Source organism: Rhinoraja longicauda, chromosome 1, assembly GCF_053455715.1.
Source record: "Rhinoraja longicauda isolate Sanriku21f chromosome 1, sRhiLon1.1, whole genome shotgun sequence".
Taxonomy (NCBI): Eukaryota; Metazoa; Chordata; class Chondrichthyes; order Rajiformes; family Arhynchobatidae; genus Rhinoraja; species Rhinoraja longicauda.
Genome location: NC_135953.1, coordinates 105685776 through 105711911, shown reverse-complemented (window position 1 = coordinate 105711911; position 26136 = coordinate 105685776). Strand labels below are relative to the sequence as shown.

The 26136-nt window shown below is 44.1% G+C and overlaps 1 protein-coding gene across 1 annotated transcript; it reads left to right on the top strand.

The window, feature by feature from the left end:
* Positions 1-1391: 1391 nt before the first annotated feature.
* LOC144595984 (protein farnesyltransferase/geranylgeranyltransferase type-1 subunit alpha-like) lies at positions 1392-20980 on the top strand. Its single transcript, XM_078404002.1, is given in 10 exon segments — positions 1392-1693; positions 7568-7653; positions 13064-13178; positions 14913-15017; positions 15109-15235; positions 16048-16196; positions 17840-17902; positions 19196-19367; positions 20438-20562; positions 20564-20980. Coding segments are annotated over 10 exon segments (1218 nt in total). The 5' UTR covers positions 1392-1442; the 3' UTR covers positions 20589-20980.
* Positions 20981-26136: the final 5156 nt, after the last annotated feature.

Below are 26136 nucleotides of genomic sequence, written 5' to 3'. Positions count from 1 at the left end.
ATCCCAGCTGCTTACACCTGCCCATGCCTTCTTCTTACTCTTGACCAGAGCCTCTATTTCCCTGAGTTATCCAAGCTTCATTATGCTGACCTGCCTTATCCTTCACTCTAACATGAACATGCATGCCCTAGATTCTTGTCAGCACACTTTTAAAAATATCCCACTTTCCTGATGTTCCTTTACCTGCAAACAATCCTACTCCAATCAACCTGAGCAAGTTCCTGTCTCACACCCTCAAAGTTGGCCTTGCCCCAATTTAGAAATTTAACTTGTGGGCCCACTCTGTCCTTATCCATAACTATCATATCATCATATCATATCATATATATACAGCCGGAAACAGGCCTTTTCGGCCCTACACCTAATAGAACAATGGTTGCATGTCCCAAAAGGCTCACCCATGAACACTTCATCCACCTGCCCCTCCCAATTTCCCTAGACCAGATCAAGCATTGCCCTCTCCTGTATGGAGCCCTCTACATTTTGCCAGAGGAAACTCTCCTGAACACATTTGACAAATTCCACCCCGTCCAAAGCTTTCACACTAGGATGTCTCAGTTAATGTTGGGAAAGTTAAAATCTCCTACTACGACAACCTTAATAGTCAAGGGTGTTTTATTGTCATATGTTCCAGATAGAACAATGAAATTCTTGCTTGCAGCAGCACAACAGAATATGTAAAAATAGGACACTGTAAACAATATAATAAATGAGAAAAAAAAGTTCAGTGTGTATATAGACCTACAGCTACTTGCAATCTCCAGATCTTTGTGAAGGTCTCCAGGTGAAGACCCAGTTCCAGTTGTGAGGGACCCCAGATCAAGACCCTGTTCCAGTTTACTACTCATACACCACAATTGTTGCACTTATTTATGATTGTGCTTATGTATAGTACGATTTTACTGAATTGTATGCAAACAAAGATTTTCACATGTGACAATAAAGTACCATCCAACCAATTGTGGAGGGAACTCTGTGCCTAGCTCCAGAGCGAAGACCAGATGCAGTTTTGGAGATCTCCAACCCCAACTGTGGAGAGACACCACATCCAGGTCCAGATCTAGATCCAGTTAAGTGGGGTCTCCGGGTGCAGGTCCAGGTATGGTGGCTTTCTCTGGGGCGGGGAAGGATGTATTGCCCATGGAGGGCTGGATTCCGGAGCGCGATGCGATGCAGAATGTGATCTCGGCCTGGTTCTGATACTGATACTTGTCCTGGTCCTTGTCCTGGTACTGATCCCTGTGCTGGTCCTGATCCTGATCCTGATCCTGGTCCTGATCCTGGTCCTGGTCCTGGTCCTGCCCCTGCTCCCGCTCCCGCTCCAAGACTATCTTTGGTCCTACTCCTGGTCCGGGCCCGGATCCGGCCGCGGCGAGCGCGGGAAGTGACGTCCCCGGGAGGCGGCGAGCGCGGGAAGTGACGTCCCCGGGAGGCGGCGAGCGATGGGCGAGCGGCAGAGGAGCGAACGCGCGGCCTGCGGAGAGACGGCGGTGACGGTGACCGCACCCCCATCATCACCATCCCCATTATCCCCGGCCCCGGGGGGCGGCCTGGCCCAGCGGCTGCTCCACGACACGGCCGGGGAGGAGACGCCGCCCGAAGCGGAGGAGCCGAAGCCGGAGGGGGTGCGACGCGCCTCCGGGGACTCGGACAGTGGAGGCGGCAGGAGAAGCGAGGGCTCAGCCTTCTACAGGTGGGCGGGCGGTGGGGGCTTGGGGCTGGGGCCCGGGTTGGGGCGGGGGCATGTACATGGGCCGGTACATGGGGCGGGGGGCTGGAGACGGAGTCCGGCTCGGATGTTGCCCGGTTGCCGCTACGTACGACATGGAGTTGGACCTTAAACCGTCCCCAGCCTTTAGCCACTCTCTGTGGCCCTCTCTAGTGCCTCCATCGTAGGAAGTGTTTGTATATTTGGCCCATATTCACTTTAACGCTCGATGTGCAATAGTTTGGGGTCTATAAGTTATGAGAGTAACTCTGCCAAATGTAATTTGTAGGAACATAGAAACATAGAAAATAGGTGCAGGAGTAGGCCATTCGGCCCTTCGAGCCCGCACCGCCATTCAATATGATCATGGCTGACCATCCAACTCAGTATCCCGTACCTGCCTTCTCTCCATACCCCCTGATCCCTTTAGCAAAAAGGGCCACATCTAACTCCCTCTTAAATATAGCCAATGAACTGGCCTCAACTACCTTCTGTGACAGAGAATTCCACAGACTCACCACTCTCTGTGTGAAGAAATGTTTTCTCATCTCGGTCCTAAAAGACTTCCCCCTTATCCTTAAGCTGTGACCCCTGGTTCTGGACTCCCCCAACATCGGGAACAATCTTCCCGCATCTAGCCTCTCCAACCCCTTAAGAATTTTATAAGAAAATAACTGCAGATGCTGGTACAAATCGATTTATTCACAAAATGCTGGAGTAACTCAGCAGGTCAGGCAGCATCTCGGGAGAGAAGGAATGGGTGACGTTTCAGGTCGAGACCCTTCTTCAGACTGATGTCAGGGGTGGGACAAAGGAAGGATATAGGTGGAGACAGGAAGATAGAGGGAGATCTGGGAAGGAGGAGGGGAAGGGAGGGACAGAGGAGCTATCTGAAGTTGGAGAAGTCGACGTTCATACCACCGGTCCGCAAACTGCCCAGGCGAAATATGAGGTGCTGCTCCTCCAATTTCCGGGGGGCCTCACTATGGCACTGGAGGAGGCCCATGACAGAGAGGTCAGACTGGGAATTGGAGGGGGAGTTAAAGTGCTGGGCCACCGGGAGATCAGTTGCGTCAATGCGGACCGAGCGCAGGTGTTCAGCGAAGCGATCGCCGAGCCTGCGCTTGGTTTCGCCCATGTAAATAAGTTGACATCTAGAGCAGCGGATGCAATAGATGAGGTTGGAGGAGGTGCAGGTGAACCTCTGTCTCACCTGGAAAGACTGTTTGGGTCCTTTGATGGAGTTGAGGGGGGAGGTAAAGGGACAGGTGTTGCATCTCGTGCGGTTGCAAGGGAAAGTGCCCGGGGTTAGGGTGGTTTGGGTAGGAAGGGACGAGTGGAACAGAGAGTTGCGGAGGGAACGGTCTCTGCGGAACGCAGAGAGGGGAGGGGATGGGAAGATATGGCCAGTGGTGGGGTCCTGTTGTAGGTGACGGAAATGTTGGTGGATGATATGATGACCCCTTCTCCCGTCTCCAATGGACCCCCTCCACTTTTACCCCCCAGTATGGCCTACTACCCTCACTAGAACTTTTTATCACAAACTGCCGGCGAGACATCAGCCGCCTCAAATTTTCCACTCCCCTGACTAACTCCAACCTCTCCCCTCCTGAACGTGCAGCCCTCCACTCACTCCGCAACAACCCGGACTTAATAATTAAACCCGCTGACAAGGGAGGGGCTGTGGTAGTCTGGCGTGCTGACCTCTACCGCACCGAGGCCAGACGACAACTATCAGACACCTCTTCCTACCTATCCCTGGACCATGACCCCACCGATAAACACCAGACCTTCATCAGCAGCACCATCACCGACCTCATCAACTCCGGCGATCTACCCCTCAGTGCCTCCAATCTCATAGTTCCCCAGCCCCGCACGGCCCGATTCTACCTCCTACCCAAAATCCACAAACACAACTGTCCCGGCAGACCCATTGTCTCTGCCTGCTCATGCCCCACCGAACTTATCTCTACCTACCTCGACTCCATCCTATCCCCCCTGGTTAAATCCCTCCCCACCTACGTCCAAGACACCTCACACGCTCTCCATCTCCTGGATAACTTCCGGTTCCCAGGCCCCCACTCCCTCATTTTCACCATGGATGTCCAGTCACTCTACACTTCCATCCCCCACAAGGATGGTCTCGAGTCCCTCCGTTTCTTCCTCGACCGTAGAACCAGCCAATCCCCATCGACCAACACTCTCCTCCGCCTAGCAGAGCTGGTTCTTACCCTCAACAACTTCTCCTTTGACTCCTCCCACTTCCTCCAAACCAGAGGCGTAGCTATGGGCACTCGCATGGGCCCTAGCTACGCCTGCCTCTTTGTCGGGTACGTCGAACAATCCCTGTTCCAGACGTACACTGGCCCCATCCCCGAACTCTACCTCCGCTACATCGACGACTGCATTGGTGCTACCTCTTGCACCCATGCAGAACTCACTGACTTCATACACTTCACCTCCAATTTCCATCCTGCCCTTAAATATACCTGGACTATCTCTGACATCTCCCTCCCGTTTCTGGACCTCACCATCTCCATCACAGGAGAAAAACTAGTGACGGACATTTACTACAAGCCCACCGACTCGCACAGCTATCTGGACTACACTTCTTCCCACCCGGTCCCCTGCAAAAAGTCTATCCCCTACTCCCACTTCCTCCGTCTACGCCGCATCTGCGCCAGGGATGAGGTGTTTCAGACTAGGGCTTCCGAGATGTCCTCGTTCTTCAGAAAACGGGGCATCCTCTCCTCCATTATAGATGAGGCTCTCACTAGGGTCTCTTCTACATCCCGCATCTCCGCTCTTGCTCCCCCTCCCCCCACTCGCAACAATGACAGGATCCCCCTCGTTCTCACCTTCCACCCCACCAGCCAGCGGATCCAACATATCATCCACCAACATTTCCGTCACCTACAACGGAACCCCACCACTGGCCATATCTTCCCACCCCCTCCCCTCTCTGCGTTCCGCAGAGACCGTTCCCTCCGCAACTCCCTGGTCCACTCGTCTCTTCCTACCCAAACCACCCTAACCCCGGGCACTTTCCCTTGCAACCGCACGAGATGCAACACCTGTCCCTTTACCTCCCCCCTCAACTCCATCAAAGGACCCAAACAGTCTTTCCAGGTGAGACAGAGGTTCACCTGCACCTCCTCCAACCTCATCTATTGCATCCGCTGCTCTAGATGTCAACTTATTTATATCGGCGAAACCAAGCGCAGGCTCGGCAATCGCTTCACTGAACACCTGCGCTCGGTCCGCATTAACGCAACTGATCTCCCGGTGGCCCAGCACTTTAACTCCCCCTCCCATTCCCAGTCTGACCTCTCTGTCATGGGCCTCCTCCAGTGCCATAGTGAGGCCCCCCGGAAATTGGAGGAGCAGCACCTCATATTTTGCCTGGGCAGTTTGCGGCACGGTGGTATGAACGTCGACTTCTCCAACTTCAGATAGCTCCTCTGTCCCTCCCTTCCCCTCCTCCTTCCCAGATCTCCCTCTATCTTCCTGCCTTCACTTATATCCTTCCTTTGTCCCACCCCCGACATCAGTCTGAAGAAGGGTCTCGACCCGAAACGTCACCCATTCCTTCTCTCCCGAGATGCTGCCTGACCTGCTGAGTTACTCCAGCATTTTGTGAATAAATCCCTTAAGAATTTTATATGTTTCTATAAGATCCCCCCTCAGTCTTCTAAATTCCAGCGAGTACAGTCGAGGATAGACGTCCAGGGCTTTTTGAATGGGTCAATGGCTCTAGGCAAGATAGCCTTTGCTCTGTTGTTTGGTCGGGTTGGAGATACAAGAGACAAGATGCTGGAATCCAAAAGACTGGAGTAGGATCCTGACCCCGAAACATCATCTATCAATTTCCCTCCACAGATCCTGCTTGGTTTGATTAGTCTCCAGCAGTTTTCTATTTCAAGTCAAGTCAAGTTTATTTGTCACATACACATACACGATGTGCAGTGAAATGAAAGTGGCAATGCCTGCGGATTGTGCACAAAAAAGAATTACAGTTACAGCATATAAATAAAGTTAATGTTACTATAGTGTAGACAAAAATTTAGTCTGGAGTTATAAAAGTTGACAGTCCTGATGGCCTGTGGGAAGAAACTCCGTCTCATCCTCTCCGTTTTTACAGCGTGACAGCGAGGCGTTTGCCTGACCGTAGCATCTGGAACAGTCCGTTACTGGGGTGGCAGGGGTCCCTCATGATCATGGGTTTGTGGGGTTTCCATTGCCTGTAAAACATGCTGGTTTGAATAAATAGCTGATTGTTGTCGATGATCAATTTATAATAATAATAACAATAATAATAATAATATATTCCTTTATTCGTCCCATACCGGGGAAATTTACAGTGTTACAGCAGCAAAGTGGATAGCAGAGATCATTATAAATAAAAGATACATAAATTGTCATCAGTTTTCTGTGTGTTCTTAGCTGTTATTGTTGACTCGTCTGCTGGGAGTAGCGCTGGTTGTGCAGTCTCACAGCAGCGGGAAGGAAGGACCTCCTATATCTCCTTCACGCACTTGGGGTGAAGGAGTCTGTCACGGAAGGAGCTACTCAGTGCAGTGACAGTGTTCTGCATGGGGTGGGAGTCGTTGTCCAGCAGCGATGTTAGCTTTGCCATCATCCTCTCTCGCACCACCTGCACTGTCGAGGGGGCAACCCAGGACAGAGCTGTCCTTCCTGACCAGCTTGTCGAGTCTCTTCCCTTCCGCCGCTGAGATGCTGCTGCTCCAGCAGACCACTCCATAGAAAATGGCCGATGTAACCACCGTGTTGTAGAAGGTCCTTAGGAATGCCCCGTACACTCCAAAGGACCTGGGTCTCCTTAACAGATAAAGTCTGCTCTGGCCCTTTCTGTATAGCGCATCGGTGTTTTCAGTCCAGTCCAGTTTATTGTTGAGGTAGACACCCAGGTACTTATAAGAATACACCCTCTTGATGTCCATTCCCTGGTTGTTCACCGGTGTCGGGGGAACCTGGATGGGCCTGTGGAAATCTACCACCATCTCCCTGGTTTTCCCCGCATTGATCCGGAGGCAGTTCCGCTGGCACCAGTCCACAAACTCCTTGATCAGTTCTCTGTACGCCCTGTCCTCGTCGCCTGTGATGAGGCCGACGATGGCAAAGTCGTCAGAGAACTTCTGTAGATAGGTGTCTGCGGAGCTGTGCCTGAAGTCCGCAGTGTACAGGATGAACAAGAATGGTGCTAGCACTGTTCCCTGCGGAACCCCAGTGCTGCAGACCACCCTGTCCGAGACCAGGTCCTTTGTCCTCACATACTGTGATCTATCAAATTATCTTTTAAACAAAAAAAAGGCACAAAGAGAAACCAAAATGTGTAAAAATGGCTTTTATTAAAATCTGACAATGTGCACTTTAACCACATGCGATTTTTTTCTATTACAAACCTCAAATTGTGGAGTACAAAGGCAAATAAATAAATGATGGGTCTTTGACCCAAATATTGTGGAGGGTATTGTAAGTATTGTGTTTGTTGATCCACTTTTGTAATTACAACCGTACAACTTAGGAACTTGTGCTACGTGAAGTTTCAAAAGGATATTCCATTGCTTCAGTGTGCAGGAACCAAATCTATCCTGACTAGTACAATGTTTAGAATCCAATGAGTTCTACCAGGAAATATCCATGCAGGTATCAGATGTATAGGATGGTGTAGGACTGTTAGATTCCCAATATATGAGAAACTTGTTGCTATTCTTTGCAAAGCTTGTGTGTGATTCCTTAAGGCAAGTATTATCAGTCATAAATACTTTCTATTAGACTGCTGGTTTGAATGCGTCCTAATGTATTTATTACATTAATGAAATGTCATCCTCTCTACAGAGACCGGAAGGAATGGGCGGATGTTAAGCCTGTCCCACAGGATGATGGACCTCATCCAGTTGTTCAGATAGCTTATTCTGAGAACTGTAAGTATTTAATTCAGGATAAAATTAGCTCTGTGGATTAACTAATTCTGAATTTGATGTCATCAGGAAGTTTTGGTCTTTTATTGTGCTGTCAAAACATAATTGCCCATATCTTAACTGATATTAAGTTCTGTTGGTCATCTCTCCAGTCCTCCTTTTCCAGTCCATAAATACATTAAATTAAAGTTCTTGTACATAAATCCCTTTGTAGTATTATCCTTCCATATATCCCACACCCAAATGTTTCACTCAGTTATAGAGCCACAGAGGTGTACAGCATGTCAACAGGCCCTTCGGCCCACCAGCTCGATGCCGACTAATGCCACCCACACGGACCCCAATTTGATTGTGCATTCATCAGTTTTGCATTCTAGAATTACTTCCCTATATCTTTACAGCTTTCTTCATTTAATTAAGACTCTCCTTAAAGAGCATCTCTTTGAACAAGCTTTTGGTCATCCATCTTATCTTTACCCTTGGGTTTATCATTTATGTTTTTCCCATTTTCTAAAGGACATGGGGAGTTTCTTTCCCACATTTAAGAACATTATTGTAAGATCGTTATTGCTGCCTTTACAGTTCGTTATGGACTTTTTCTAAAGATTGGATTTTAAACTTTTAGAAAGTTTGATAAAATCACACAACGTTCTAATCATTAATTAAAAATTGCATCCATCGGTCTACTACCTAAATGTTAATTTCCTTCACTTTTGTCTCATGGTGGCTGCAGTGTGCACTGTTTACAAAATACAGAGCAGTTAATCACCCAGGTTGCTCTGATAGCAGGTCCCAAATCAGCCTCTATCACCAAGGTCAATGAACAGCAAGTGCATGAGAATAATCACCCCTTGCAAATTCTCCTCCAAGTCGCACACCATTCTGTTTTGGAAACAGATTATTATTTATTTTAACATTGCAAATTCTAGAAAGCCATATCTATCAGCACTATGGGAATACTTGAAATAATTTCATCAAGAGGACTTGGGTAGTTCAAGAAGGAAACACATCGCAACCTTCAGGCAGGCAGGCATGACACTGGTCTTGCCAGTGACTGAGATTGTGAAAGAATGAATAATGTAGGAGCCATTTATGCTTAGACTAGCTGCTGTTGACATATAAAATTATTTTGTCTAGATATATCTTGCCGTATTATTTTGGATACTTGAGGGCGGTCATTAGATGCACAGGGTGCATATCTATATATAGGCATAAGGGACAGGGAGTGGCAGACACAGGGAGGGAGAGCAAACAGTTCTCACCAGACCAACGACTGGACAGACCTGAGATCTGGAACAAGACCTGGGAGAGAGCAGCCAGCTGCAACTTGTATGCAGAATAAGGAAAGCCTGGTATGTTCATCTCCTTGTTTGTACAACTACTTCAATAAACAACCAATTAAACTGGAAATAACGACTGGAAGATCTGTTCTATTAGGTCTGCGAAAAATCACTCCTACTTTCTGTGTAGTAGTGGCAAGTGGAAAAGAAGTCACAGGAAAAGTTGGAAAGTTGCCATCACACCTTAAGTGAGAACTTGCTCTATGAGTGAGACTGGAGCTTGTGAATCAACTGAACGGAACAGGGATTATTTTATTTCATGCCTGATGGCGCTATTCCCAATCAACTGGGCAAGGTTGGCACCTGCGCCAATCTGATGAATGGTGATTGGAAACCCGGAAAGCCAACGCGCAGGGAAGGTGGGTACGTACAGCATTAAGCTTTATTGGAAAAGCTATATATGCTAGGCTGTATTGGAAAGCGGCTACTGTTATGGAGAATTGAGAAGTGGCCTTGAGAATCGCAACAATATCAGTTCTTTGAAATATTTGTGCCGTCGGGTACGGCTTTCACGTCGGGTACGGCTTTCATGTCAACAAGTCTTAAAGGGATAATGTACAAGTAAGTCTGTGGTCAGATCTGATGCTCAGTCACAAGATGGCGATGTTGGAAAGGATTCTGAAAAGAGAAGGGTTATTAAATACACTGCCAAAGGCTTGGAATTCTTAATTGAAAAGTGTCAGAAGACAAGAAACTCGAGATGTAAGCAAGCTATCAAGTTAATGGAAATGCTGAAAGAACTCATGAAATCAAAGGAAAATGTAAATGAAGTACAATCTAACCTGAAGACAGAATGTGTTGATGGGAACGGAATCTTCCTCCCAGTAACAGGTTGTTCGACCAAAACAAACAACTCATGGACCATCTGTTGGAGCTCATGATATGACCCATCTAACTCAATACTCTCTTCAAAGGCAAGATGTACAGACTCATATGCAAAAGGATGTGCAGGTGCATGTTCACACTACCCACCCCCTGTACTGAATGATGGAAACCAAGTTGATATCTGTAACCAAATTCAGAGGCAAAATGACATTGCTGCTCTTCTGGCTCAACAAAATCACTCTTCTACTTTACCACCAAGAGACATTCCTGTTTATGACGGTGATCCTTTGCAGTATGAAGTTTTCATCACGGCATTTGAGAGAGGAGTGGAAAGAAAGACTAATGGTGACAGTGACTGCTTGCATTTTCTAGAGCAATACACAAGAGGGCATCCAGACTTAGTCCACAGCTGCCAACACTTGCCTCCAGCCCAGGGCTATCAAAGAGCAAAATATCTGCTTAAAGAGCATTTTGGTAATGAACATAAGATTGCCACTGCATATATGGTCAAGGCATTTGCCTGGTCAGTGATCAGATCAGAAGATGTGAAAGCATTGCAGGTGTTCTCACTGTTCCTTAGAGGTTGTTACAATGCAATGGAACGTCTCACCTATATGGAGGAAATGATTGTTGCTTCCAATATGAAGACTATCCTTCTAAAACTGCCTTACAAGCTCAGAGACAAGTGGAGGGATAGGGCATTTCAGCTACAGGAGTAGCGTGGACATCGAGCTAGATTTTCTGACCTGGTAGACTTCATGGGGAGACAAGTGAAGATATTATCAGGTCCACTTTTTGGAAACATTCAGGATGCTAAGCCAGTTGCAACTGTCAAAAGCTCTACTTTTGCTAAGGCAAGAGAGAGGTCAAGACTAAGAGGAAACAGTTTTGCAATAGCTGTAACACCAGTAGAGGCACAGGTGCAAGAAAATCTGACAACAGGTGGAATGAAAAGAAATGTATCTACCACCAATTCTCAAGGTTCTTGTTTGTTCTGTAATAAAAGTGGTCACACATTGGGGCAGTGTCCACAGATCAGGAAGAAGGGGCACAGGGAAAGGATAGACTTCTTAAAGGAGAAGGGAGAATGTTTTTGATGTTTAAAAATAGGACACGTGCAAAGACTGCAAGAATCGTTTGATTTGTGATGTGTGCATCCAAAATCATTCTGAAATACTTCACCTTGAACAAAAGACCAAGGAAAAGAAACCAGAACATACAGAACAGAATGAGAAACCAATTATCAGTAATGTTGTTCTCTCGCCTCATATAATAATAATAATAATAATTCATTTATTTTATATAGCGCCTTATCGGGTGCTCAAAGCGCTTTACAAAAACAATCAACATAAAAACAAACAGACAAACTATCCTAACGGAAAAGCGGCGAATAAACAACGCCAGCGTCCTCTCACGTCAGGGTCCGGCAGTAGACAACAAAAAGCACAGGACACACAGATACAATTTTTACACAAACAGCCATCACAGTGATTGCTCTAGGCATACCCTCACTGTGATGGAAGGCAAAGTCTTATCTCCTCCTCATTCTTCTCCCATGGTGCCACGAGGTGATCGAGGCTCCCAACTTTTTGAAGCCCCCACTGGGCGATGGAAAGTCCCAGGGCCGAGCCGAGCAGGCCGATGAAAGTCCTGAGCCCCCACCGGGCGATGGAAAGTCCCAGGGCCGAGCCGAGCAGGCCGATGAAAGTCCTGAGCCCCCACCGGGCGATGGAAAGTCCCAGGGCCGAGCCGAGCAGGCCGATGAAAGTCCTGAGCCCCCACCGGGCGATGGAAAGTGCTGCGGCCGGGCCACGCAGGGCGATGAAGGGCCTGCGGGCGGGTCGATCATACCTCGCACTTCGGGACGGTTGAAGCTGCTACGGCTGGAGCTCCCAAAAGCCGGTCGCCAGCCAGGGACCTGCGAGCTCCAGATGTTGCGGTCTGCAGGGCCCACGGCCGAAGCCTCCGAGATGGTAAGTCCAGGCCCTGCGACCGGAGTCTTCAAGGTCGATCCCAGCTGGAGGCAGCCATATGTGTGGGCATATTGGGGTCAGTGATGAAACCTGCATCTTCTCCATTGTACCAGTACATGTAAAGAGCCACAAGGGGGGGGACAGTGTTGCAAACACGCATTTTTTGGATCATGGAAGTTCATCTACCGTTTGCACAGAAAGCTTGATGAGGAGGCTGAACATTACAGGGCAAAAGACCAATATTCTCTTGCGTACCATGAACCAAGTGTGAAGTCTGTGATCAGTCATCATATCTCAGGTTTGGAAATATCTAGGCTGGCCAAAGACGATTTTATTCAACTATCTGATGCGTTCACACATAAGACCATGCCTGTTTCCCAGCGAAACATTCCCAGACCAGAAGACCTGATACAATGGCCTTACTTGAAGGATATCAAGAATGCTGAAATAGACTCTGGCATAGACCTACTCATCGGGATAAATGTTTCAAAGGTATTGGAACCTTGGGAGCTGGTCAACAGCCAAGGGGATGGACCATAAGATGTGAGGACCCTACTGGGGTGGGTCATCTATGGTCCCCTGAGAAGAGACAACGACAGCAGGGATGTAAATGGCTGCCCTGTTGCTGCCGTCAATCGAATATCCATTGCAAACCTAGAGGAGCTACTGGTCAAACAATACAGTCACGACTTCAGTGAAAGAACCAGCAAGGAAACAGAGGAAATGTCCAAAGAAGATGTAAAATTCTTGGATATTGTGAATCGCTCAGCAAAAATGACAGATGAACACTATTTTCTAGACTTACCTTTCAAACAAGAAAATGCCAGCATGCCAAATAACCGTTGCATTGCAGACCAACGACTGGACAGACCTGAGACCTGGGACAGAACAACCAGCTACAACTTGTATGCGGAATAAGTAAAGCCTGGTATGTTCATCTCCTTGTTTGTCCAACCACTTCAATAAACAACCAATTAAACTGGAAATAATGACTGGAAGATCTGTTCTATTAGGTCTGCGTCAGATCACTACTACTTACTGTGTAGTAATGGCAAGTGGAAGAGAGGTCACTGGAAAAGTTGGAAAGTTGCCATTACAAATAATATAGAAACCAAAAAATAACTGAGTGAAATGCTCAGAATTTTTGCTTAAAATTTGCTTTTGAAAATGCGTACAATGTTTTTTTTCTAATTCTGGGTAAATTCAGTTATTGGTAATTAGGTTGCATGTTAGCTTTGAATTCCAACTTTCTGAACTGCTTTTTTCCCCTTCCAGTTAAAGATGTATATGATTACTTCAGGGCTGTACTACAGCTTGATGAAAGGAGTGAACGGGCGCTCAGTCTGACAACGGATGCAATAGAGCTCAATGCTGCAAATTACACAGTCTGGTAAGGCAATTCAAGCAGTTAAATCTTGCTCTTTGTGGAAAAATAACAGAAAAAATTCTAGTGATCTTAACCAGTCGAATGTGAGCCGTTATGATTTTGATATTGTAGAAACAAGGAAGAAGGGTCCTGACCTGAAACGTCACCTATTCATGTTCTCCAAAGATGCTGCCTGACCCACCTAGTTACTCTGGCATGTTGTGTCTTTTATTTGTGGTTTTTAAATCATTACTTAACTGATGAGCTGCTTTTATGATAGGTTGATTTGTTTTGTTAAAGTAACATAGTTAAGAAATGAACATCGATCTCTTCATTTTAGCGTTTGAGTTCATTTATTCGCCAATTAGATTTATTAAGATATAGGAGAGTATGTTGAGTACTTTTTGATTATAAAATTAATCGTCTTTTAAGATAAAAGCACTTTATTGTCCCTGTTACTAGAAATTTGGGAATGTAGCAGTGGTGATGCTGTAATATGCATGTGAAAAATGTTATTTTGCCTTATAATTGCCTCTGAATGCTTTTTGTTCAGATAGCATTTCTCTGGATTGTTAAGGCTGCTACATTGTGTTTGTCAGAGTACTTTGTTCTTGATCTATATTGATATTACCTCAATACCTGCTTCTGCTCTAAACCCAGCTGATAATCTTTCCATTTATGTTTTGTCATTGCTAATCTTTTGTTTTGCTCTTGGGATGCTAACATTCCAAGTGTTTCATTTAGTTGTCTTTGTTTTCTTAAGAAGGTGATGGTATGCTGCCATCTTAAACTGTTGCAGTCTTTAGGGTCCTCTATCATTGTACTGAAATTTCCTTTCTAATGATGATTTATTAGAAAAGATAAAATTCCCATAAAATTGGTGTTTTTGTCATCTTGACTGGAGATTAGCAGAAGAAAGCAATGTTGTCAATACAACCTTTGAATTGTGGAAAAATGGTAGAGGGCAGTTTGTGGTGTGCCTGTTATGAATTCCATTCAATAGTACTGGTCATGGAGCTCTTCGGGCTCTTCATTCACTTAGTCCTCGTCGACTCATGTAACAATATTTACTAATCCCTTTTACCTTCCAAGTCCAAAGCCATCTATGTGGCACTATGTTTGGCAGTCCAAAAGCACGTCTAGATTTTTCTTAAATGCTGTGGAGTATCCAGCTTCACCACTTCCTTTGGCAGCGCATACCAGATTCCAATCACATCTGGAAACATTCCCCTTCCAAGCCTCTCTAAAACTCCTACTTTTCATCTTAATCCCATGGGTGTTGACAATCCCTAATTGGAAATATATTCTACTCTATTTACAACTCATAATTTTATATACCTCTGTCAGGTCATCCCTTAATCTCCTCTGCTCCAGGAAAAAACATCCATATATCCAATCATGGATGTGATTGCACTAGAGAAAGTGAATTAGAAATTCACCAGGATTATATTTGGATTGGAGTACTTTAATTATTGGGAAAATTGGATAGGCTAGGCTTGTTTTTGTTTGAGTGAGTGTAAAAGACTGAGGGCTAACCTGGTAGAGATATATAAAATTATATTTGAGATTTGAAAGATTTTGTAGGTAAAATGCATCAGAGATATGGATCAAACACTGATAAACAGAATTGAAGTGCAGACAAGTCATGTTCCAATGGAATAGTTGAATAGACGTGAGGAGGTAAAATGCCTGCACCATTTAATGCATTTTATTTTCCATCAGACCTGTGATTTGATTTTTTTTTCTTCTTGCTCTCAGGCATTTCCGCAGAGTGGTGTTACAGTCTTTGAAAAAGGACCTCAATGAAGAATTGGCTTATATTTCTGAAATTATTGAGGACCAACCAAAGAATTATCAAGTTTGGTATATAAAGTCATAGTTGCTTACAGTTTTATAAAACCAGATGATTTTACTGAGAAATTAAAAATAAGTTTTTGCATCCTTTGGTTCCTAGGTATCACAGGCAGAAAATTGTGGAATGGCTAAAAGAATCCTCACAGGAACTAGGATTTATTTCTGGGATCCTTGAACAAGATGCAAAAAACTACCACGCCTGGCAACACAGACAGTGGGTGATTAAGGTAAAAAGCAAATATTGTGGATGCTGGAAATTTGACATCAAAGAATGGCAAATGCAAGAAATAGTGAACAATCCAGAGACCCTATTTGAAATCTCACCATGGAAGACAAGAAATTTAAAGGCATAATACCCTAGAATTTTTTTTTAAGTTGTTAGTAATCATGATTACAAAACTATCGTATGTTCATTAAATCTTGTCTATTTCACCAGTGCGTTCAGCAGAGGAAATCTTCCAACCTTATTCTTTCTGGCCTCTATGTGATATATATATTCCTTTATTTGTCTCACACTGGGGAAATTTACACACCCATCAGTGTGTTTGGCTCCTGTGACTTCTGAAATGTCCCAACAAATTGGTTCAAGGGCAGTTAGAGACAAGCAGTTATTGCAGGCCTTACCAGAGGTACCTAGATCATGAGATGTGATTTATTTTTTATTTTTAAGGTTTTTGGAGGAAAGATAGAAGTCAGAACATCCATATCGTGCTTGGTATCAGAGTGCAATACTTGGCTATAAAGTTATAATGTTACACAAGAAGAACAATCGTTGGTGCGTATGATTCTGTACCAATATCCTCGGTGTGAGCCATGACAGCTGCTGTGTTCTTATATTCATGATTCTAAAACATGCTGCTGAGATGGTGCCCGCAATTGCTGGCCTCAGCACTTCAGCGTCGGAGAGACAGCTAGGCATAAAGCTGTGGTTGCTGGCAGCAAAGTTGAGATCTATTCATTTATTTTACATTGCTTGGTATGTAGGTTGGTGTTCATGCTCTCAAGAGTGGTGATTTTTGTAACTTTGTGTGCTTGACAGGAGTTCAACCTTTGGGACAATGAACTGGAGTATGTGGATCAACTGCTGGACGACGATGTGCGAAACAACTCAGCGTGGAACCAGAGATACTTTGTCATCTCAAACACCACTGGCTTTGATGACATGGCAGTGCTTGGTTGTGAAGTCGAGTTAGTCTTCCTCCACTTATTTCAGTTATCCCCATTTAAAGTTAATTCGATGAAGTTTCTCCATGCAGTTTGGGAGGTGCTTAGCTAAAAATGTGGAAGTAACTAGAGTTTATTTAGTCATTGTTACACCCTAAACAACTAAGTAGTTGATTAATTATTTTTGAAGAGTGATCTTGACCAGCCATGATCTCTTAAGCCAATTTTTTTCCTCTCTAGTGATGGACATAATCCACTACAGTGGCAATCAATTTAAACTTGGCAAACACCCAACATCCATAAAGGACCTTAGTGTAGCTTGTTGAGCTACTGCCTCACAGTGCTAGAGTCCCAGGTTGAATCCTGACATGGGTGCAGTCTGTGTAGAGTTTGCACGTTCTCCCTGTGATTGCTTGGGTTTCCTCTGGGTGCTCTGGAGATCTCATGTTTAAGTCAAGTCAAGTTTATTTGTCACAAACACATACAAGATGTGCAGTGAAATGAAAGGTCACCCACAGTCCAGCAATAGAGCAATAAAAATAAACAATTTCACACACAATCACAACCAACACAACGCAAAACAAAACAAAAAAAGAAACATCCATCACAGTGAGTCTCCTCCAGTCACGTCCTCACTGCGATGGAAGTCAGAATGTCATTTCTCTTCCCCTGCCGTCTTCTCCCGCGGTCAGGCTGTTGAAGTCGCCACGTTCCAGGCCGCGCCGGACGGTGAAAGGTTCGCAGCGGGCCGACCCAAGCCCCGCGATCCGGGGCGGGCGAAGACGCTGCCGCTGCATGTCGGGGCAGTCGGGGCTCCCAACATTGAAGCCCCTGCCGGGCAGAGAAAAATCCCGCGGCCTATTTCAGGCCACGCCGGACGGTGAAAGGTCCGCGGCCGGCCGACCCAAGCCCCGCGATTCGGGGTGGGCGAAGACGCTGCCGCTGCCAGAGCTTGTCACATCCCTTGCACCTCTCTTAGGCAGCTATGGAAGTTTAGTGTGCTAACCTGTGGGCAGAATAATTCCCTGTCGCTAGATGAGATTGTGACATATATTTAGTTGTATCTGCATTATTTATGACTTGCTCTTTCAGTGTAGAAAAAAAGATAAATTATTTGGACACTTAAAGTGCCTTGTAATCGTTCCAGTCAGATTTAATTCCTTATTAATATAAATAAGCTCTTGTAAATACTGGAGATATTGTGAATTACACCTATCACTAGAGGGGAAAGACACATGCATTAATTGTTCATGACTAATAATGAATGCTAAAAGATGTGAGCATAACTAAAATATATTTAAACTACTTATCAAGGAAGCTACTCCTCTAAGCTGCCACGCAATAATACACATCCTAGAAAATCAGCCATGGAATAATGATTGACAACTCCCTTTTGTTTGTGTTAAAAGGCTCCAATGAACAATCCATTTTAAAAAGAACCGTTGTATTTTTCAGCTAATAAGCTGCATTATTTATATTAAAAGTCTATTTTTGCCAATGGTTCTATCAATGTTATTAGTTGCACGCATGATTTTTATTACACAGTAATAGGCCATTGAACTCCTACATGTAAATGAAGCCCTGATCGCTCACCTACCTGATCTCTAACATAATGTACTACTATACAAATAAAGCCATCACTAACAACATTATGTATTACTTTACAGATATACTCTGAAGATGATCAAAAGGGCTCCTCATAATGAAAGTGCATGGAATTACTTGAAAGGGTAATGAATAATTTCCTGTTTTACAGAATCACGCATCTTATTAAATCAAAATTTAAACCAGGCACAAGTCCAGAGGTATCTGTTTTGAGTAATTTTTAACTTTTACATTTGATTAGGATAGAAGTGGCCTTGAAAGTAATGTTGAATAAAAGCAGGAATATTTAGATAAAGAAAGACCAACTAACAGAAAAAAATGTGATAATGGAGTTATTGATCCACAACAGACCAAGATATGAAGTGATAGTAATAACTCCAGTAATAAGGAGCTTTGGGAATCACAGGCTGTCACACTTATCACACATCACCCTCCTTCCTCTTAGGTAGTCACTTTGGGTTGAGGATGACCCACCGGTTCTGTGGGTTCTGATGTAGTTGAAGAGTTTTATGTGAAATCTGCAAACACGTGTTATAATTGGACAAGTGGTGCTTGCACAGGCAGGTCGTGTGTGGTGCGCTCTACTTATTTGCATTCTATTTGAACTTCTGATGGAATGAAATGCTTCAAGCCTCCTTGGAAGAAAATGTAACATTGTCACTGACTAGTTGGAATCCCTGGCCTATGACCAATCAAAATGGAACAGCGTCCATGAAGGAAGTGGAATCCTTCCGTCTATTTAGTAGGATCCTATTTAGTACTCTTCCTAAAGAGACCAGGATTCCATTGCTGCCTTGGATCCTGCTTCATTTTGTTTGGTCATAGACGAGGAATTCCAACGAGTCAGTGACAGAGTTATATTTCTGTCCAAGGAAAAAAGCTTGAAGCATTTCTTTCTCCTATTTTATTTCAATGGAAACTTTGAGGAGAGTGCTTGGACTGGGAGTAGATGTTGAGCATTAAAATGATATCACCTTTGTAATGGAATTCAATATAACCATCTCTTATGCTGGGTTATTGGTCTGGGAAAGGATGCTGAAGTTCTTGTATTCTGCTGTTAGATAAGCCTCGGCATTATCATGCATTGATATATTTATATACCCCAAAATGTTATCTTTTGAGAGAAATGAATTTAACTTATGTGGATTGATTAGTACCATCGGCTTCTGCATCTTGTTTGACTTGCTCACTGCAATTATTTTTCTCTACTTTAGTTTTGAATTTACCTCGCTAGAATTGGAAGTTGTTTCTGGTTTGAATCTGCTGTTAATTTTCTGTTTCTTTCTATAACCATATGGCGAGTTGATATGTTGTTTAGGTAATGAAGAACATTTTGAGGTATCCCATGAATGCAGTTTAATTTTACAGTGACGTGGGATTGAATTAAAAACAAATATCTCATAACTCTCCCCTTCAAGAATTCTACAGGATCAGAGTCTCTCCAAATATCCCAACCTTTTGCAGCAGATTTTACAGTTGATGGAGAAACCTAGTTCCCCCTACTTGATTGCTTTCCTAATTGACATGTATGAAGACTTCTTGGAGAACAACTGTGAAGAGAAGGAAGGAACTTTAAACAAAGCACTGGAGGTCAGTTTGTTGATCACAGATGTTGTCATGTTTAGTGTCAGTGTGGGACAGAAACTAATTTATTACTAGACAATCTCTGATTACAAGTTAAATTCACATGCTATAAATTTCAGTCCATTTCATTTTGTCCTTTCACAAGACTCTTCCATCGTAGCTTCCACCTGTAAAATGAATCCAGGATATATTGTTCCTTGGTCTACTTAGGAGTTGATTCTGTGTGATGGTCATTCTAACTGCAAAGATTTCCAGCAAAAATATTATTTGATTTACGTGTTAGACACGTAAGATAGACACAAAAAGCTGGAGTAACTCAGCGGGACAGGCAACATCTCAAGAGAAGGAATGGGTGACGTTTCAGGTCGAGACCCTTCATCAGATCTTTAATTTAGTTTAATGGAGGGTTTTGAGTGTACATTTTCTCTATTGCTTTTGTGACCCTTTATAATTTTACCATTTAGCCTCCTTTCAATCAGATTTCCCCCACCTCTTGTCTTGTGATGATAGGGGCATGTCATGCTTATGCTGGGCCCTGGCTGAATATCTCCCTTGCTCATCTGTTTTCTCAGGTGGGGAGAAGGGCAAAAGGAGGAAGATGTTTGGGAGCAATGTGCTGTTCTTAAGTTATCCTCTTTTCTATGATGTTTCCCGCAGCTAATTGTAGCTCAGATCAATAGATGAAAATATCATTTATTGAATTTGTGCAGTTATTTATTCGTAGGGCAGTCAGTGCTGGCGAGGTCAACACTCACGACTTACGCTAAATGGGCCTCATAATCCTGTCAAATCACTTTAAGAAGGCAATCGCTTTGAAACAGGAGTCATATATAAACCAGTTAAAGAAGGGTGACATTAGCCAGCCAGATTAGTTTATAATCTACATTGTCATTCTCCTTTTGGTTCAATGTTTGGTTCCTCTTGGCAAGTACTTTGACATTTTTTGGGGGGTTAAAAGTGATGTGAAAGTTATTGAAAAGAATTAGGGCAGGTTGGGTATTTTGAAATTCCAAAAATTGGAGGAAACTAATGGATATAATTTTGTTTCTAATCAATTGTTTTTCACTTTCATTTAGCTGTGTGAGCAACTGGCCATGAAACAAGATATAATACGGCAGGAATACTGGAGGTACTTTGCAAGACGCTTGAGAGCCAAGCATGGTGTGATTCAACAAGAATCTACGCCTATGGGAAGTGAAGACTCTTCAGGAATGTAGTGATAACTGAAGGCTGGATGATATTCCTTAGTGTGCAGGGCAAAAAATATGTGATCAGTAATTTTCTGTTAATGTCTACACATCGCACTTATTTATGTAAATGTATAAAACCATAACTTTGTATGTGTATATATTATTTGATGCTACACTAGAAGTAAACCTAAATCTCCCTTGTTGAACTTGAATGCATATTGACAAAAATATGATTCAAGTGAATGCCATTGAAACTAACTCAGTTTTACTCACATGGGGACAGAATAGGGATGGCGGGTTAGATATCTGAATTAATTTAAGATGTTACTTTGTTTTTTTTAGTTGCCATAAATGCAGATATACTATCAAAGCTGCAGTGCCATTATTATACAGTTTATCTGTTAGAAATAAAAACCCGATGGAAGTTTTTTTTCACTTGTTCATTTAAAATTTACTACTGGTTTTATGCATTATTAGCCCATAAGTTAATTTTCATTTTGCGCTTTTAGAAGTTCTCAAATACATTTTTTTCCCTTTAAAACATGACTGCTTAAATAGTGTGTTTGATGGACCAAAATGCCTCAAAGCAAGTTGCAGAGGTATAATCAAGCAGAAATGAATGCTCAGTCAAAATACCAAAATCTTAAGAAGAATGTTAAATTTGTTCAAAGGCTCGCTTTATTACAGGAATCTTAAAGGAATAGAGGGACTTGTGGGGAGTTATAGAGAATGAATTCGAGATAATGAGATCTCTATGGTGAAAGCCACACCCACTGAAACAGGAATGGTCACCAAAAGGCCAAAGTTTGCAGAATAAAGAGTTCTTAAAGTGAAGTGGAGTAGGCAGAAGTAACAGAAATGAAGTATAAGAAAATAACTGCAGATGCTGGTACAAATCGATTTATTCACAAAATGCTGGAGTAACTCAGCAGGTCAGGCAGCATCTCGGGAGAGAAGGAATGGGTGACGTTTCAGGTCGAGACCCTTCTTCAGACTGATGTCAGGGGGGCGAGACAAAGGAAGGATATAGGTGGAGGCAGAAAGATAGAGGGAGATCTGGGAAGGAGGAGGGGAAGGGAGGGACAGAGGAGCTATCTAAAGTTGGAGAAATCGACGTTCATACCACCGGGCTGCAAACTGCCCAGGCGAAATATGAGGTGCTGTTCCTACAATTTCCGGTGGGCCTCACTATGGCACTGGAGGAGGCCCATGACAGAAAGGTCAGACTGGGAATGGGAGGGGGAGTTAAAGTGCTCGGCCACCGGGAGATCAGTTTTGTTAATGCGGACCGAGCGCAGGTGTTCAGCGAAGCGATCGCCGAGCCTGCGCTTGGTTTCGCCCATGTAAATAAGTTGACATCTAGAGCAACGGATGCAATAGATGAGGTTGGAGGAGGTGCAGGTGAACCTTTGTCTCACCTGGAAAGACTGTTTGGGTCCTTGGATGGAGTTGAGGGGGGAGGTAAAGGGACAGGTGTTGCATCTCGTGCGGTTGCAGGGGAAAGTGCCTGGGGTTGGGGTGGTTTGGGTAGGAAGGGACGAGTGGACCAGGGAGTTACGGAGGGAACGGTCTCTGCGGAAAGCAGAGAGGGGAGGGGATGGGAAGATATGGCCAGTGGTGGGGTCCCGTTGTAGGTGACGGAAATGTTGGTGGATGATATGTTGGATCCGCTGGCTGGTGGGGTTGAAGGTGAGAACGAGGGGGATTCTGTCCTTGTTGCGAGTGGGGGGAGGGGGAGCAAGAGCGGAGCTGCGGGATGTAGAAGAGACCCTAGTGAGAGCCTCATCTATAATGGAGGAGGGGAAGCCCCGTTTTCTGAAGAACGAGGACATCTCGGAAGCCCTAGTGTGAAACACCTCATCCCGGGCGCAGATGCGGCGTAGACGGAGGAATTGGGAGTAGGGGATAGACTTTTTGCAGGGGACCGGGTGGGAAGAAGTGTAGTTCAGATAGCTGTGCGAGTCAGTGGGTTTATAGTAAATGTCCGTCAATAGTCTGTCTCCTGTGATGGAGATGGTGAAGTCCAGAAACGGGAGGGAGATGTCAGAGATAGTCCAGGTATATTTAAGGGCAGGATGGAAATTGGAGGTGAAGTGTATGAAGTCAATGAGTTCTGCATGGGTGCAAGAGGTAGCACCAATGCAGTCGTCGATGTAGCGGATAACGATGTCGTCGTCGATGTAACAGAAATGAAGAATGACTAAGGCAGTCGACTCGTACAACGCTGAAACAGGGACTGTGAAGACAGTGAAGATAAATGTAGGTCCCTTATTGTCAAAAACAGGTGAATTTGTAAAGGGAAACAAGGAAATGGCAGATCAGTTAAACAAGTACTTTGGTTCTGTCGTCACAGAGGAAGACACAAATAATCTCCCAGAAATCAGAGGTGACTGAGGATCTAGCGTAACGGAGGAACTGAACGAAATTCACATTAGTCATGAAATGATGTAGGAAAAAAACTGCAGATGCTGGTAAATAATCAAAGGTAGACACAAAATGCTGGAGTAACTCAGCGGGTCAGGCAGCATCTCTGGAGAGAAGGAATGGGTGATGTTTTGGGTTAAGACCCTTCAGACTGAAATGGTGTTGGGTAAACTGTTGGGACTGATGGTCTGCATCCCAGAGTACTCGAGGTGGCCTGAGAAATCGTGGATGCATTGGTGATCATTTTCCAATGTTCTCTCGACTCTGGATCAGTTCCTGTGGTCTGGAGGGTAGCTAATGTAACCCCACTGACATTGGTAGTGGGGAAGATGCTTGAATCAATTATTAAAGATGTAATAGCAGAGCATTTGGAAAGCAGTGACAGGATCGGTCAAAGTCAGCATTGATTTATGAACAAAATCATGCTTGACTAATCTGGAATTTTTTGAGGATGTAACAAGTAGAATGTATAAGGGAGAGCCATTGGATGTGTATCTAGGCTTTCAAAAAGCCTTTGACAAGGTCCCACAAAAGAGATTAGTTTGCAAAATTAGAGCACATGGTATTGGGGGTAGGGTATTGACATGGATAGAGAGCTGGTTGGCAGACAGGAAGCAAAGAGTAGGAATTAACAGGTCCTTTTCAGAATGGCAGGCAGTGACTAGTGGGGTGGTGCAAGACTCAGTGCTGGGACCCCAGTCATTTACAATATAAATAAATTAAATGTAACATCTCTCAAGTTTGCGGATGACACAAAGCTGGGTGGTAGTGTGAGCTGTGAGGAGGATGCTATGAGGCTGCAGGGTTGGATAGGTTGGGTGAGTGGGCAGATGCATGATAGATGCAGTATAATGTGGATAAATGTGAGGTTATCCACTTTGGTGGCAAGAATAAGAAGGCAGATTATTATCTGAATGGTGTTAGATTAGGGAAAGGGGAGGTACAACGAGACCTAGGTGTCCTTGTACATCAGTCACTGAAAGTAAGCATGCAGGTACAGCAGGCAGTGAAGAAAGCTAATGGCATGTTGGCCTTCATAGTGAGTGCATTTGAATATAGGAGCAAGGAGGTCCTACTGCAGTTGTACAGGGCCCGGGTGACACTGCACCTGGAGTATTGTGTGCAGTTTTGGTCCGCTAATTTGAGGAAAGACATTCTTGCTATTCAGGGAGTGCAGTGTAGGTTCACCAGGTTAATTCCCGGGATGGTGGGACTGATATATGATGTAAGAATGAATCGACTGGACATGTATTCACTGGAATTTAGAAGGACGAGAGGGGATCTTGTAGAAACATATGGAATTCTTAGGGGATTGGACAGGCTACATGCAGGAAAAATGTTCCCGATGTTGGGGGAGTCCAGAACCAGGGGTCACAGTTTACGAAAAAGGGTAATTTAGGACTGAGATGAGGAAAACCTTTCTCAGTTAGAGTTGTGAATCTGTGGAATTCTCTGCCACAGAAGGCAGTGGAGGCTAATTTACTGGATGTATTCAAGAGAGTGTTAGATATAGCTCTCAGGGCTAACAGAATCAAGAGAATTGGGGAGAAAGCAGGAACAGAGTACTGATTCTGGATGATCAGCCATGATCATATTGGCTCAAATGGCCTATTTCTGCACCTATTTTCTATGTTTCTACTTCAGCTCGTTATGAAATTTGGGAATATGGATGAGAATTTTAAGATATTGGTGAATCAAGATGCTTTTTAAATGAAGGGCTGATCAGGATATAAGAAGAATCTTTAGGTAGAAAGCTTATAAACCTTGATAAACATGACAGTTTTAAGCAATAATGGGAAATGCTGCAAATTATTTAAAGGATCCATAGGCACCTACATCTGGTCATACAGCATGGAAACAAACTCTTCAGCCCATTATGCACCAACTATCAAGCATGTATTTACACTAATCCCATTCTCCCAACATTTCTATCAACAGCTCTACACTGGAGCAACTTACAGTGACCATTTACAAGATACAAGAGTGTTGTATTGTCATATGCCCCTGATAGAACAATGAAATTATTGCTTACAGCATCACAACAGAATATGTAAACATGGTACTCTGTAAAACACTCTGTATAATAAATGACAAAAAAAAAGTTCAACCTACCAAACCACACTTCCTTGGGATGTGGGAGGAAACTGGAGCAAGCCCAGTCACATTGAGAACATGCAAACACCATGTAGGTAGCCAGGGAGGTCAAAACTGAACTTGGGTCACTCATAACAAAAGTTTAAAGTCATATTACACAAAGGTATTTGGTGTTGGAAACTGCTGTCTATTAATGTAGCTCCACTGTTTTTCCCCATGATTTTCAAATTCCTGCTTTCAGTGATATATCCAATTTCCTTTCAACGGCTACTTTTAAGGGGAAATTGGTCCAGAATTGGAAAATAATTATTTGTAGGACAAATAACAGAGGAGAAGGGCTAGTGGAAGGTGAATGTACCTGGTGCTTCAATGGTCTAATGTTGATTCGATAGCACTCTTACTCTGCACCAGTGATTTAATTCACTGAACCTATTATTTCTCTACATTTCATTTTACATTTTCCTGTTGTCTTCCAATATAATGATTGTACGAGTGTACATTGGAGATCTTGACCTTTGGGATATTTCTTGTTCCAAACCTTCCAGTTAAGATTTGCTACATTTCACCTTTGACAACTCATTCCTTATCCTTATAACACTTACTTTATTGGCTTTGTGGGTCTTTGTGTGCTGCTCTATGTGTTAGTCAGTTTCTGGATCTCTTTCTCTGACATTGTCTCTGTGATTGCTCCATGGCTTTATCTATCTCTTTCTCCTCCCCTGGACCTGTCCATGTTTTGCTGCTGAGTTGATCTCTCTGTCTCTGTCACGTTCTTCGGGACTGTGAGTTACTGTCTGGGGTTATCTCTCCCTCCCTGACACTGCCTGCCTCACATTCTCTCTTTGTCACTCACTTATTCACTCTCTCATATTCTGCGTGACACTGCCTGTCTCTCACATAATCATTCTCTCCTCACTCTGACTCCGTCTGCCTGTCACATTCTCCCATTTTCTCTCTCTGACACTGCCAGCCTCTTTGTCACATACTTTCTGAAACTGCATGCCTCTCTCGCGTTCTTTCTCTGTACTCTACGACACTGCCTGCCTCTCTCCCATTCTCGTCTGCCT